Source organism: Tenrec ecaudatus, chromosome 14 (genome assembly GCF_050624435.1).
Source record: "Tenrec ecaudatus isolate mTenEca1 chromosome 14, mTenEca1.hap1, whole genome shotgun sequence".
Taxonomy (NCBI): domain Eukaryota; kingdom Metazoa; phylum Chordata; class Mammalia; order Afrosoricida; family Tenrecidae; genus Tenrec; species Tenrec ecaudatus.
Window position 1 is genome coordinate 54843332 of NC_134543.1, and position 15292 is coordinate 54858623.

Here is a 15292-nt window from a genome sequence, read left to right on the forward strand (position 1 = left end):
CTGAATATCACAAGCTGTTAATGAGGTTTTCCTCTAATCTTGGTGCCACATTCTTCATATATAGCCCAGCTCCAGAAATGTATCCAGCATATAAATTAGGTAAGCATGGTACAAGGATACAACCCTGTCGCTCTCCTTTTCTCATTTTAAACCATGCAGTCTCTCTTTGTTCTGTTTGAACAACTGCCTCTTGGTCTATGTACTGGTTATCCATGAGTACAATTCAGTGTCCTAGAATTTCCATTATTTGAAATACACATAATTTATTATAATCCACAGTTCAATGCCTTTGCATAGTCAAATACAGGTAAATAGCTTTCTGACATTCTCTGCTTTTAGCCAACATCCATCTGACATCAGCATTAATATCCTTTGTTACATGTGCTTTTCCGAATTTGGCTTGAATTACTGGGATTCCCCGGACTACATATTACTGCAACTGTTTATGAATTATCTTCAGGAAAATTTTACTTGTATGTGACATTAATGAGTTGTTTGCTAATTACTCCCGTCTGTTGGGTCACCTTTCTTTGGAAGGGGCACATTCTTTCAGTCAGTTGGCTGGGTAGCTGTCTCCCAAATTTCTTGTCATAGATGAATGAGTGCTTCTAATGTTACATTCGTATTTTGAATTATTTCAATTGATATTTAGTGCCTGAAGCCCTGTTTTTTTTTACCCCCAAGGCCATTAGTACAATACAGACTTCTTCCTTCAACATCATATACTATCCCCTGAAATGGTTGAACATGAACCAGTTAGTTTGGTACAGTGACTCTATATTTCTTCTATCTTCTTTACATGCTTCCTGCATCATGCAATGTCTTGCCTGTAGAATCCCTCAGTACTACAAGCCAAGGCTAGCCTTTTCCTTCCGTTTGAGAAATGCTAAGTGTGTCCTTCCCTTTTAGTTTCCTAACTCTAGGTCTTTGAATATTTCATTGTTTTGACTTTTGTCTTCTCAAACTGCCCTTTGAAATCTTATATTCAGATTTTTACTTCATTTTTTCCCATTCAGTTTACTTACTACGTTCAGAATCATATTTCAGAGTCTCTTCTGACATCTATTTTGGTCTTTTGTTTCTCTCCTGGTCTTTTAATGATCTTTTGCTTTCTTCATCTCTAGTGCCGTTGATGTTATCCCACAACTAGACTGGTCTTTGGTCTTTAGCATTTAATGACCTATTCAGGAAAAGGTCTCGAAGTCCAGGAGGATATACTCAAACTCATATTTTGGCTCTCGTTTTCATTTTCTCAGCTTCAACTTGAATTTGCATACAAGCAGTTGATGGGTCTGTTCCAGAGTTGGCCCATTGCCTTTTTCTTACTGATGATATGGAGCTCCTCCATCATCAGTTTGGCTCCTGTGGCCAATCTATTGAGAACCATAGGTCTAGTTGCCATTAATGTTGCCATAAAAAAGTATTTGCAGGGGTAAGTCATACCCCCACCCCCCAAAAATCTTACTGCTGCTCAACACTGAGTCGATGCCTACTCATAGAGCCACAGGTAGAACTCTCCCTGCCTTTCTGAGACTGTTTGTGGAAGAAAGCCCCATCTTTCACCCTTATAACAGGTGGTGGTTTCGAACTACTGACCTGTTAGATCACAACCCAACACACCACCACTACTCCCCTCAGGGATAGGTCATAGGTCTTCCAAAATTCTATCATGTAATCTCTGGCATGGTTTTGATCATGTATTTTCTAACTATTGATCCTACTTCCAACTTTTGTATTTCAATTGGGAATAATTTTCAGAGCATCTTGATGGCATGTTTGATCAATTTCAGACTGCAGAAGTTGGTTTAAAAAAATCTTTCAATTTCTACATCTTTGATGTTAGTAGTTGGTGTGTAGATTGAATAATAGTTACATTTGTTTCTCTTATAGGTATATGGATATTTTCTTATCACCGACAGCATTGCATTTCAGGATCTTGATAGGTTCTTTCTGACAAGGAATACAATTTCCTCTTCAGTATGTCATCCTTGGCAGAGTAGACTATATGACTGTCTGGTTCAAAATGACCAGCGCCAGTTCACTTCAGTTCATTAATGCTTAAGATACTAATCTTTATGAGTTCATTTTCATATTTTGACAACTTCTAGTTTCCCTAGACTCATACAGTCTATGTATTAAAGGATATTTTCAGCACTTTAATTTTAAGTTGTGTCACATTAGCAAATGAAGGTCCCCAAAGCTTTACTCCATTCACATCATTAAGGCCCACTGTACTTTGAGGGAGCCCATGGGGGCTGTCAGGTAAGTATTATACTGCTAACCAAAAGGTCTGTCTGCAGTCCAAAACCACCAGCCATTCCTCAGAACAACGATGAGGCCGTCTGCTCCCATAAAGATTTACAACCTTGGAAACTGTACAGGGTCACTAGGAGTCAGGATCAACTCAAGGGCAGTGGGTTCAGTTTGGGTTTGGGGTACTATCAGTAGGAAACACTTCTCTAGCCACATTTTGAATGTCTTCCAACCGAAGGAAATTTTTCTGGCACTATATCAGAAAATGTTCCGCTACTATTTATAAGGTTTTCACGGGCTTTTTTTTTTTTTTTTAAGTAGATCGCCAGGTCCTTTTTGTGAGTCTGTCTTAGTCTGGAAGCTCTGCTGAAATCTGTCTGCTGGCATTGGAAAATACCATTATCATAGCTTCCATCATCACAGAACCTACAAGCCACCCCAAATTCACAAGTAGTAGAGTTTGTCCTCAAAACTTATTGCCATCCAGTCAGTAATAATCATAGCAACAGTATAGGACAGAGTCGAACTGCCCTGTGGTTTTCTGGGGCTATAAATTTTTAAGAGAGCAGAAAGCCTCATCTTTGCCCCTTGGTGGGGCTGGTGGTTTAGAGATACTGACCTTGTAATTAGCAGCCCAACCCCTAACCTCTGTTTTGTCCTGTTGTTGTTCGGTGGTGGTGATTGTTGTTAGTGCCATTGAGTCAGTTCAGTGTACCCCCAGTCTCGTGCCGTGCTCACAGCTGTTCTTCTGTTTGAGCTCATTGCTGCAGTCACTCTGTCCATCCAGCTCGTCTTGCCCAGGGCCTTCCTCTTCTTGATTGCCCCCTCCTTTCCAGGCATGATGCCGTTTTTCCAGGGACTAGTCTCCTGATAACATGGCCAAAGTATGCAAGACGATGTCTCACCATCCTTATTTCTAAGGAGCAGTCTGGCTGTATTTCTTCCAAGACATACCTGTTTGTTTTCCTTGCAATCCAGGGCATGTCAATACTCTTCCCCAGCACTGTAATTCAGATGCATCTATTCTTCTCTGGTCTTCCTTGTTCAATGTCGAACTTTCACTTGCGTCAATTGAAAATACGATACTTGGGTCAGGTGCACCATAGTACTCAAAATAACATCCGTGCTTTTCAATATTTTAAAGAGGCCTTTGTCCTGTTTTTTAAATAACTCACTTTACTGGGAACTCTTACAGTCCTTATAACAATCCATACAGCAATTGCATCAAATACATTTTTAATATATTTTGCCATCAACATCTTCAAAACAGTTTCTTTCTGTTTGAGCCCTAGGCTTATGGAGCACTAGTTGGGGACTAACTTAAGGTCTTCCTCATGGAAGGTGAGATTCTACCACTAAGCCTCCACTGCCCTCCTGAAGTCACATTACCTTCAAGTACTTGTGATTTGGGAGAACACCAAGCAGATGTCAGAATTTAAAATATCTACATACTCAACAAACAGAAGCATGACATCAACTCTTTATGTTTCGTGTGCTGAAAAAATTATATATGCTATACAGGATAAATTGTATTTTAAAAACATTTTTAAAATTCACGATTAAAATTTTAAATGCTGGAAGAATATAGGAACAATGGCCCACTGAAGATTTTCTAATCTACATGAAGCCATCCTTTAATAGCAACTCAATTTGTAAAATAATACCATAACATTTACAAATATGTAGCTGTTAATTAAAAAAAATACCTTACCTCATTTGTACTTCCCTGTGGCAGAGGCAGTTTAAAAGGGGGGAAGAAAAAATAGTCTATATTCTGCTTCATTATGATATTCATTTTCATTTATAACAGTAATGTATGGGATTTAAGAACAAATATTTCCACTGATTTTTCACCTTAGATTACAAACTTTATCTGAATCTCTTCGACAACCCAATTCTATAGTCCTTGGTTGCATCAGCATATCTAGAAGGGTTTGAGGACTTACCTCAGACAGCCCCTCCTCTGTCACAGAGAATTAAAGTTTCACTTCATTCTAGTCCCTGAGTAGACATGACCACTAACTAGACTCTGCACAGGCACAAAGTAAACAAATCTCTTATAACTCTACACCTATCTCTCACCTGTATTTCATTATCCGATGTTTCATATTTATGTCAACTTCAAAAATATTCCCAGCCAATTCCTTGATGGTTCAGATACCACCAGGGGCCATGGCTGAGGCCAGGACATCCTGTGTGGACCATCCCAAATAATATACCAGAGGTTTTGGCAATGGCCGGACCACCAAGGCAGTGGCTGACTAATCACAGGACATCTGCTCCAATTTGTCCACGTTGTCTTGGGCCGGCCCAGAGGGCCTGGAGCAATGACAGGGTGAGGTAGAGGCGCCAGGGAGGGAGACAGGGAGGAGAGTGGACGGAAGGGGACTGTGAAGTAGGGGTAGGTGGAACAAGTGGTATTCCTGCACAGTTCAGGTGCCGGTGGGTAGCAGGCAGTGGGCAACACCCAACCACTACCACTCTAACCCCTGTGAACTCAGAAGTGGTGGAGGGGAGCCATGTCATGCATGTCATGAGATGAACCAGGAGTTCATGGAATAAGGAGAACCAGTTGGAAGCAAGGTATGGCCCCCAATTTTGTACAACAACCTGGTGTTTGGAACCTCACCATGTTGAGAAATCGATGAATTATAAAGAACATATTTGAGTATACTCTTACTGCTGAGAGATTTACAGCTATTATTTGCTACCTGAAAACCTGATAAATTCAAAAGTCTTATCTTCAGAATTTTATGAAGAATATCAATGTAGCTCCATTAAATTCCCCTGAATTTTCACAAGACAACTGACAGCACTTCCAGATGACAGTGAGTTAATAATTTTACTATGTGTATTTATATTCTCTGCCCAACCATAATGCTATTTCGAAAGTAAAGTGTGATGATGTTGGCTCCCTTGGATATGGCTGTTTAAACAAGGAGGATAGGAGCAGCTGCTCAAAAAGTTGACCATTAATGAGCTCACACTATGGCCTGCCTGAGAGATAATCCAGCATAATCAGACATTGCTTTCAGGATGCAGACTAAAAGATATGATAGAATGGATTATGATAATGTTTCAGAGGTCCTAACAAAGCAATATTAGTCAAATAATAGGTTGTCATATGAGACAATGGTAACAATCAGTTACATAAACACTTTTTTATACTAACAACTTTAACATTTTTAGGATAAGAAAAAATAAAAACACTAGTTCCATATATTTTGGGGGTAGGGTGAGGGTGGGAATGACATTAAGATGTTCATTGGAAAATAATTGTGTAGAAGTTAATATATATATAAGCAAGTCAAGAAATATTGCTATACAATCATAGAAAACTTTATTGAGCAAAAATGGCAAAATGAGAAGCTACTGTTCTTGGCATATCCTTCATTAGGTCTGTCCACCTCTGAAAGGGGTGTTTCCATCTCACTGATCTGTATACCACATCAAAATGACACTTTGGACAGAGGAGCTCCTGCTGCTAGACCAGAAAATTAAGAGGTAAGGAGGCCAATACTGGGAGACTAGGTGCTAAAAATAGATTCTGTGTACTAAGGTCTGGTTCAGACCTCCCCTGGTGATTTTTGCCCATGGAGCTATTAAAGAACTCGCTGAAATGCTCCAAGTTCAGTATGTCTGCCTGTGAATTCTGCTAACCCATTGCCAGGTCTAGCAGGACTCTGCCACCCCTTCCTGCACCCAAGATACGAGACCGGCAGAGAGCAGTAATTTCCCCAACCTGCTGTCTAAAAGTCATAATCCCAGGCTCACAAAGAGTCTCTGAGAATAATCCACAAGACCTCACACTGGAGTGCCCCACTCTCGACTATCCATCCTGAACCTGCAGTCTAGGCCTTTGCAACTTCCCTCCCCAGCCAGGAATAGAGTGACTACATCAGTTATCCCCTTTCTGCCTCTCTCCAGCTCCAAACCTGTCAGTGTGGGTAACAATAGATAATTAGACAATACTTTGCAGCAATTGAAGAGCTGCTGTGACATTTACCTGTGGCAGAACCAAGTTCCCCCAGGATAGAGCCGGGAGTGGCACAGGAGTGCAACCTGGGGTGAATTCAGATCCAGTCAGCCCCAAACTCACTCTGCTAATTCTGGTCCCCCTTCTATGAGAGACAGTGAAGGACAGCCTCAATACTGGGGTACCTCAGCCCATTTTAAAAAGGGAAAAACATTTTTAAAAGAAAAACACACTTTCAATTCCAGACTGTGGTCCTTTGTGTAACTTTGAATGTAAGCCACCAGAACTCTTGTCTATTAGCATAACATTAACATATCAATATAGCCAGAATGTTAATCTTCAGAGTACAGCCTAAGATTTTAACAAAACAGGAAAAGCCATCAGGTTCTGATAGCCACAGCCCAAGCTAAAAACTGGCTCTACCAGTTTGGGGCTCCACAGAAAGTCTATAAAAGGTGGCAAATTGTTGCCAGACAGTCCAGACCCAGCCCGTGCCCATGCTTCAGCCCTGCTCCAACAGGCCATTGGCATACCTACTGTTGCCTGTCTCAGCACAGACTCCGATGCTCTCTACCTCCACTGGCCACTGAGTTGCCTCAGCACCCTGCCTACATAGATGTCTGACTCACCACCATAGCAGACCACAGGAAGTCCTTGAAAACACAGTCACACAGAGAAAGAGCTCAGGGTCCTTGGTCTCCCATAAACCTAAAAACTCCCAAGTTCTTCCAAAATTGCATGCACACAGAAACATACCTCAACAATAAAAGAAGAAAAAACAACAGTAGAGGAAGTCATCACCTTACAACACTCATACAACACTCATAACCTATCAATTTTTCTGTGGATCTACCACAGAAAGAAATCTTCAGAATGTTGCTTGGAGTAATACAGCATATGAGGGAAGCAACGCAAAAAAAGGACACAGTGATAGATAAGATAAAGTACATGACAGAGGGGATGAAGTCCATGCACCAAAGGAAAATACAAGAATTAATGGGTGAGGTAGCAGAAGCAATACACAAGAGCACGGACCTCACCAACAGACTACAAAAGGTGGAGAATCATACCAGCAATCTCAAAGTCATACTTCAATAAATAGGTAAAACAGTCAAAAAAGATAAAGAGGTAGAAGAAAACCTGAGATAAGGACAGATGCTATGAAGAGAAACAATATTCAAATAGTTGGTCTGCCAGAACAAGACACAACAAAGAAGTTCACAGCTAAATATGTGAGAGAATTTCTGGAAGTAAACTTCCCCACCTTAATGAATGAAAATCAGACATTAATACAGGAAGCAAAGAGAATACCAATTAGGCTAAACCCCAGGAAGAACTCACCAAGGCACAATAGTTAAATTATCAAACTTCGAGGAAAAAGAGAAAATCTTAAGAGCAGCAAGAGAAAAAAGGCGGTCACATACAATGGTGCTCAGGTAAGAACATGCTCAGACCTACCAGCAGATACTATGAAGTGGAGGAGAGAGTGGAATAGCTTTCTTCCAAAAGCTGAAAGAAAAAAAAAATAGCCAACCTGAGAGCCCTCTTCCCTGCCAAACTATATATTAAGATAGATGGCTAGGTAAGAGTCTTCTAGGACAAGAAAAATCTCATAAGACATAATACATCCAACCCTCTGGAAAATTCTTGCCAACTCCCTATGGTCAGAAGACCAACATCCACCAAGCAAGAGACTTCCATATAGTCCAACTCCTCCCAGAAGTCAACTTGCCGAAAACAATTATCAAGATAACATTGCCTCAGAGGGAAAAGAAGGCAAGAATGAAGCCACACACACAATCACAGTACACTGATACGAAGGGAGATAGGAAAACACCCTACACAAAAGGTACAAGATGACAGCAATGAATTCACAGATGGTGATTGTAACTAAACGTCAGAGGCCTCAACTTGCCTATTAAAAGGCACAGGTTAGCAGACTGGTTCAGAAAAATAACCTATCAATCTTTTGCCTGCACACTCGCAGACAAAATTGCCTAAGAATAAAAGGCTGGTGGAAAATATACTAGGCAAATGGCAACTTAAAAAAAACGGGGGCTTGCGATCAGAATCTCTGACAAAATTGACCTCAAGGTGCAAACCCGATCAAGAGACAAGAAAGGGCACTAAATAATGCTCAAAGAATCTGTGACCGGGAACCCATGAGCATACTATTCAAGAGATGAAAAAATAAATCACAGATTCAACAATCATAGTAGGTGACATTAAGATACCACTATCAGAGAAAGATAGATCACTGGGAAAGAAGCTCAACAAGGAGGCTATAGAGCTAAACACTACAATTAGGTAACTGCACCTGATAGATACTTATAGAGCTTGACATCCAATTGTATAATAATTCACATTCTCTTCAAGTGCGTATGTCTCATTTTAGAAAATAGACCACATGCTGGGACACAAGTCAAGCTTGAGTAAATTCAAACACATAGAGAATATTCAGATGTTCCCTCGGACCACCATGCCATAAAGCTGGAGGTCAACAAAAGGATGACCTGTAAAACAAGGGCAAACAATTGGAGGGTGAATAACGATCTGCAACACGAATGAGTACTGGCCCAGATTAGAGAGGAAATTAGGATGTTTCTAGAAAGTAACGAGAATGAGAATACAATGTACCAAAACCTATAGGATGCAGCAAAAGCAGTTATCCGAGGAAGCTGGATAGCAATAAATGTGTATACGACAAAGGGAGAGAGACTTATGATGGATAAACTATCACAAAATCTCTAGCAACTAGAACAGAGTCAACAAAACCGCTCAAGTTGCAAAAGAAAAAAATCAGGGCAGAGTTAAAACAGAATCAACAAATCGCTGGCAAGTCTAACCAAGAAAAGGAAGGAACAGACCTCAATAGCCAGGATGAGGGATGAAACGGGGGAAATCTCCATGGATCTCAATGAGATTAAAAGGATAATCACAAAAATACTATGAAAGTCTGTATCCTAATGAATTCAACAATATGGAAGACATGGACAAATACTTAGGAAAACAATCCATCCCCTCGATTATCCTAGATAGAGGTCAAGAGCCTGAACAGACCCACAGCAAAAGAAGAAACATATAATTCTCAAGAAACTACCAACAAAAAAAGCTTCCAGACAAGATGGCTTCGCAGAATTATACCAAGCATTTCAGGAATAGCTGACAACCGATGCTCCACAAATTATTCCAGAGCATAGAAAAAGATGGCAAACTCCCAGACTCATTGTACATAGTCAGTATAACTTTGATACCCAAACAGGGCAAAGATCCCACAGGAATAGAGAACTACCGACCACTATCTCTAATAAATGCAAAAATCCTTAACAAATTCTGGCCAATAGAACATAAAAGTATATAAAACACATCATCCATCCTGATCAGGTGGGATTCATTCCAGGGATGCAGGGATAGTTCAACATCCAATAGTGCATCAACATTATTTGTCACATTGATAAATAAAAGGATAAAAATCACATAATATCAATAGATGCAGAACTCAAGAAGATAGCAATGGGAAGAAAATTCCTCAGGTTAATACAAGTTATCTTCAAAAAGCCAACGGCCCACATCATAGTCAATGGAGGAAAGATGAAAACATTTCCACTGAAAGAGACCAGACAAGGATGCCCCTTGTCCTCACATCTATTCAACATAATACCAGAGGTACTAGCTAATGACAGTAGGCAGCAGAAGGACATTAAAGGTATCCAGCTGGGAGAAAAGGAAGTGAAACTATCGCTATTTGCAGACAACATGATTCTATACATTGAAAATCCCAAAAGGAGTATTAACAGTCATACAGGAATACGGAAGAGTGGCGATACAAGATCAGTAAACAGAAGTCTATTGGGTTGCTGTACACATTGGTCAAGACCATGGAAGAGGCGATCAAGAAGGCAGTACTCTTCACAATAGCCAAGAACAAATTGAAATATTTAGGGATATATTTAACAACAACAACAACAAAAAACCCAGAAGACTTATACAAGGAAAACTACAGGACCCTACTATAGAAAACCAAAAGCAACCTCCATAAATGGAAAAATAACCCATGCTCATGGATCAGAAGACTCAATATAGTAGAGATGGCAATCTTACTCAAGGCACTATATGTTTAACACTATCCCAATCAAATACCAACAACCTTCTTCAAAGAGTTGGAAAAACTGACCACCAATTTCGTATGGAGAGGGAAGAAACCCAGAAGTAGCAGATAACTCCTCAAGAAGAAAGACAAAGTTGGAGGGCTCGCTTTACCTCACTTTAACACTTACTACACAGTCACAGTGGTCAAAACAGCATGGTACTGGAATAGTGACAGTTACTAGACCAATGGAAAAAAAGAGAAAACCCAGAAATAAAACCATCAGCATATATACAACTGATCTTTGACAAGTGCCCCCCAAAACATCAAGTGGGAGGTGGGTGCCCTCTTTTACAAGTGGTGCTGGAAACAATGGATATCCACCTGTAGAAAAATGATATAAGATCCTTTACCTCATCCCATTCACAAGCACAAACTCACGGTGGATCACAGACCTAGAAGTAAAACCCCAAACGATCAGGACTATCAACAAAGGAATGGGGACAAACCTAAGAACCTTGGCTCAGGGAATACATAGGCTAATTTAAATAGGGAAGGGTACACACACAGGTGAACCTGAAATTGACAAGTGGGATATGCTATGGATAAAACACCTGTGTGCATCGAATGACTTCACCAAGAGAGTAACAAGAGAGCCCACAGACTGGAAGAGAATTTTCAGCAATGCCGCACAAAGGGCTTATTATTAAAATCTACACTACCCCCCTAACCTGCAAAAAGAAGTGGGCAAAAGAGCTCCTGATCCTTAGCCATCAGAGAAATGCAAATTAAAACCACATAAGATACCATCTAACGCCCTTGAGGATTGCCCAAATCAGAAAATTGGAGAGCAACAAATGTTGGAGGGGATGTGGCAAGATAGGAACTCTCCTCCACTGCTGGTGGTCATGTAGATATGTACAGCCTCTGTAGAAAGTGATATTTTAAAACAAATGGAAATTGAGCTACCTTATGACCCAGCTATCTTCTGAGCATATACCAGAAGAGGCAAGAAATAAACCACAACCAGTCATCTGTGCTCCAATGCTTATTTTGACACAATTCACAATCACAAAGAATTGGAAGCAACATAAATTTCCATCGATAGATGAGTGAATTAGAAAACTATACACAATGGAGTACTACACATCACTAAAAAGCGCTAATGGTTGCCTGAAGCACATCATCTCATGGAATGAGTTGGAGGAAATCATGCTAAGTGAAGTTAGCCAATCACAAAATGACAAGTACAACATGAGTCCCCTGAGGTACGTATAATCAGCACAGTAGGTATCAGGAAAAAAGGCCACTTATCTCACACTATACAGGTTGAGGTACAGGCAGTTGGGTGGGGGGCAGACCAAAGCCAAAGATGTAGGTTATTCTAACACAAACAAGGGGGAAGGAGAAAAGGGGGGAAGGGAGAGGGAACGATGGCACTGCGGGAGCAGGGCACTAACCTATCCAGGGGGAAAGTATAGTTTATATTTCTACAGAATTGGGAGTGTGCATGCAGACCCCACCACAGCCCACCAAACCTTGAGGGCAATGTAACCACATAGAGCAACTCATGAAGAGTGGGCTACAGGGCCAGCTCCAATCAGCCAAATGGAGCCCTCCCTATAAGTATGTGCTACAGGGGACAACACTAAACCTACAGGCTGGGGAGGGGCTGGCTGGCATGCCACACCAAAGCAAACCAAGAGGGAAAACGAGAGAGTGAGCGTCTAGACCCCATATCAGCACACCAAGCCCATGGAGCTGCTAAGGCACAGAGAGGACTGCAGGGCCGACAAGAGCTCAAGACATGATGTTCCCTTCCGGGAGCGCACTGTGATAGAGGACAATCCTGGGGACACAGGTGAGGAGTGAGTCCGGTTTGAAGCCCCCACAGCAGCCAAACCAAAAAGGGAACGTAACAGATCAGCAACAGGAGCAAAGCAAAGCCCCAGAGGAGGCACAAATATAGACTTCAGGCTAGGAGGGGCAGTTCCCAGAATGCCCCAGGACCAGTAGGGAGTCATAAAGGTCAGCAAACAGACCTGGAATTAAGTATGCTTTTTTTTTTTTTTTTGGCTAGGTTTTTTCTTTCTTTTTATTCGATCTTTTGTTTTATTTTTGTTTTGTCTCCCTTATTGTGGGTTGCTTACCTATATAAGATAGGCATGGGAAGTAAGCTTGAGGGGAAAGCAACAGGACTGATGGTTCCGGAGGGACTTGGCGGGGTGGGGAGAGGAGGCGGGGGGTGGTAAGCAAACAATACCATAGACAACAGAACAACTAGGGAATTAAAATCAACAACAAGGAGGACGCTGAGATCCTGAGGGTGTCAGAGCAACAGCAATCTAGCCGAGAGGAATTATTAAGAAGCAGAAGAGTGAGCATAAAGGTGGGTGTGAGGAAGGAAAAGGAAATAGAGGAAAGATCAAGGAAGCAAAGCTATAGATAGAGGTATAAACAGGTGTGTACATATGCAAATACATTAATGCATAAAAACAGACGTATTGGCGTATGTTCATATATTTATATGGCAATACACTCAGGTAATGGATAGGGTGGGCCGCTACTCAAGTCCTTCCTCAATACAAGAACACTTTGTTTAACAACCTGGCATTCTGTGATGCTCATCCACCTAGCACGATCACTGAAGCCAAAATGGGTGCACAAGCAAATGTGATGAAGAAAGCTGTTGATGCCGAGCTATCAAAGATATAGGGTCTGGGGTCTTAAAGCCTTGAAGTTTAACAAGTGGCCATCTAGCAGAGAAGTAACAAGCCCACATGGAAGAAGCACACCAGCCTGTGCAATCATGAGGTTTGACAGGATTGGATAGCAGGCACCAGAAGACCCAAAACAAACAAACATATTGTTCAGAACAAGGGGTGTCAGAGCAGAGACCCAAAACTCATCTGTAGGCAATGGGACATCCCCCTCACAGAAAGATCACAAGGAAGGGATGAATCAACCAGGGCACAGTAAAGCACCAATGGAACACACAATATTCCTCTAGTTCCTTGAGGCTTCCTCACCCATCACCATCATCATCCCAGTGCTGCCTTTTACGGTGGGCTAGACCAGAGCATGTACCCAGGTACAGATAAGAGCCCATGACACACAGAATCCAGGTCAGATAAACCCCTCAGGAACAGAAATGGGAGTAGCAATACCTGGAGGGCAGGGGGAAGGTAGGGAGAGGAGGGGAGGAAGAGGGAATTGATGGCAATGATTGACACATAAACACAACCCCGTCCAGGGAAACAAATTACAGAAACCGTGGGGGGAGACAGTGGTCAGTGTAAGATATGAAAATAATAATTTATAATTTATCAAAGGGTCACGAGAGTTAGAGGTGAGGGGTGGGGAGGGGAAAAAAGAGGAGCTGATACTAACAGCTCAAATAGAAAATAAATGTTTAGAAAATAATGACAGCAACTTGTATGCTTGATACAACTGATGTATGGGTTGCTATAAGAACTGTAAGAGCCCCCAATAAAATGATCTTTTAAAATATGACACTTTTGCATCTTCAAGGGACCCAAATTGTATTCCTTATCAATGTTCTTTGAATTTGGGGAGTAAAAAAGTCTGAAGGGTTAAGATCAGGGCCATCGGGTGGCTGGGGTAAGGTTTTTCAGTGAAATTCCCCTTGGATCGCCCTGACTCCCCTCAAAGGAGGAGCAGGTGCATCCCCATGAAGGGGGTGGAGGGAAGTTGTCTGAGGAACTTGCCTGGCATTTTTCTCACGGATGCAGTGTCCAGTTTTCTGAAAGTTTCTCATAAGCCCTCATGTGACTAAAGAGAAAATCTATCAAGATAACCCCTTTGGAATTCCCAAACCCAGTCTCCATAACCTGAGCTGACTTCTGCCTTGAATATCTTTGGCCCAGCGGATTCCCTCGGGAACCACTGTCTATATCAGACCTCAGAAGGCACGCTGATGAAACTCAAATGTATCATGGAGGGAACTTTCTGTGCATCACTGATCACAGAGGCATGTGTAAACACATTTTGTTGGAATAAGCCCGTGCATATATGATCTGGAGCCCTAGAATTAATACTCCTTGACCTAGCCTCATATAAGCTCAGCCATCAAGTTGATTCCAACCCATAGTCACCCTATATAGGGTATCTGAGGCTGTAAATCTATGGGAGCAGACAGCTTCATCTTTCTCCCGAGAAGCAGCTGGTGGATTTGAACTCTGACCTTTCTGTTGGTAATCCAACACTTACCTGGCAGTGTTACCAGGGCCACTGTCCTCATAGAGTTGGTTGTATTTTGCCACCTTGGCAGATTAGCAAAGTTCTTGAACACAGGGACTTAAGTAATGCTCATCTCTATATGAGGTAAACTGAGTTAAGAGAATTGAAAATAGTCTTACCTGGTCCCACAAGGCCGCAGCCACCTGGTCTATTACGGCTCCCAGCTCGCGGTATTCTCCAGAGTACCGAATGTATGCCCAAGTGCATAAGGTGATAAGGGTCAGTCCCATTATCATATTGCATAAGCTGGCGATGATGTCCAAACCAATGAACCCAGTCACACCAGCAATCACATATGTGATGAAGATGACCACAAACAGCGTGGCTGGGGTACGAGCTGCATGGAAGATATTTTTGCTATCATTGTGCTTGATATACTGGATGTACAGTTCATCTATTTCACTCTCCAACTGCTGCAGGTAACGCCTGCTAAATTCTTCCCCGCCCATCTTCTTCACCCCTCGGAACAGCTTCACAGAGTCCTCTTTAAGCTCCAGATGTTTGGTCTGCAGGTCAGTAGGGGCCAGAAATGGTTTGTCACCACCACAAATCTGTAGCAGATGACAGAAGAATTTTTTAATGTAATGGCAGAGTAAAATTAGAGACAGACCAAAATTCTTTACTTAGCTAGTTGAATTTGTTGTCGTTGCTAGGTGCCATGAAGTTGGTTCCAACTCCATAGCAACCCTGCGTACGACACAATGACACATCGGCCT

At 41.7% G+C, this 15292-nt stretch overlaps 1 protein-coding gene across 1 annotated transcript in view; it reads right to left on the reverse strand.

Annotated features, from left to right (window-relative positions):
• The window catches only part of ATL1 (atlastin GTPase 1), a 94191-nt gene that overhangs the window by 2396 nt on the left and 76503 nt on the right, over positions 1-15292 (reverse strand). The window contains exon 12 of the mRNA XM_075531245.1: positions 14696-15127. Within this exon, the coding sequence (XP_075387360.1) occupies positions 14696-15127 (432 nt within the window). The remainder of the gene's footprint in view (positions 1-14695; positions 15128-15292) is intronic.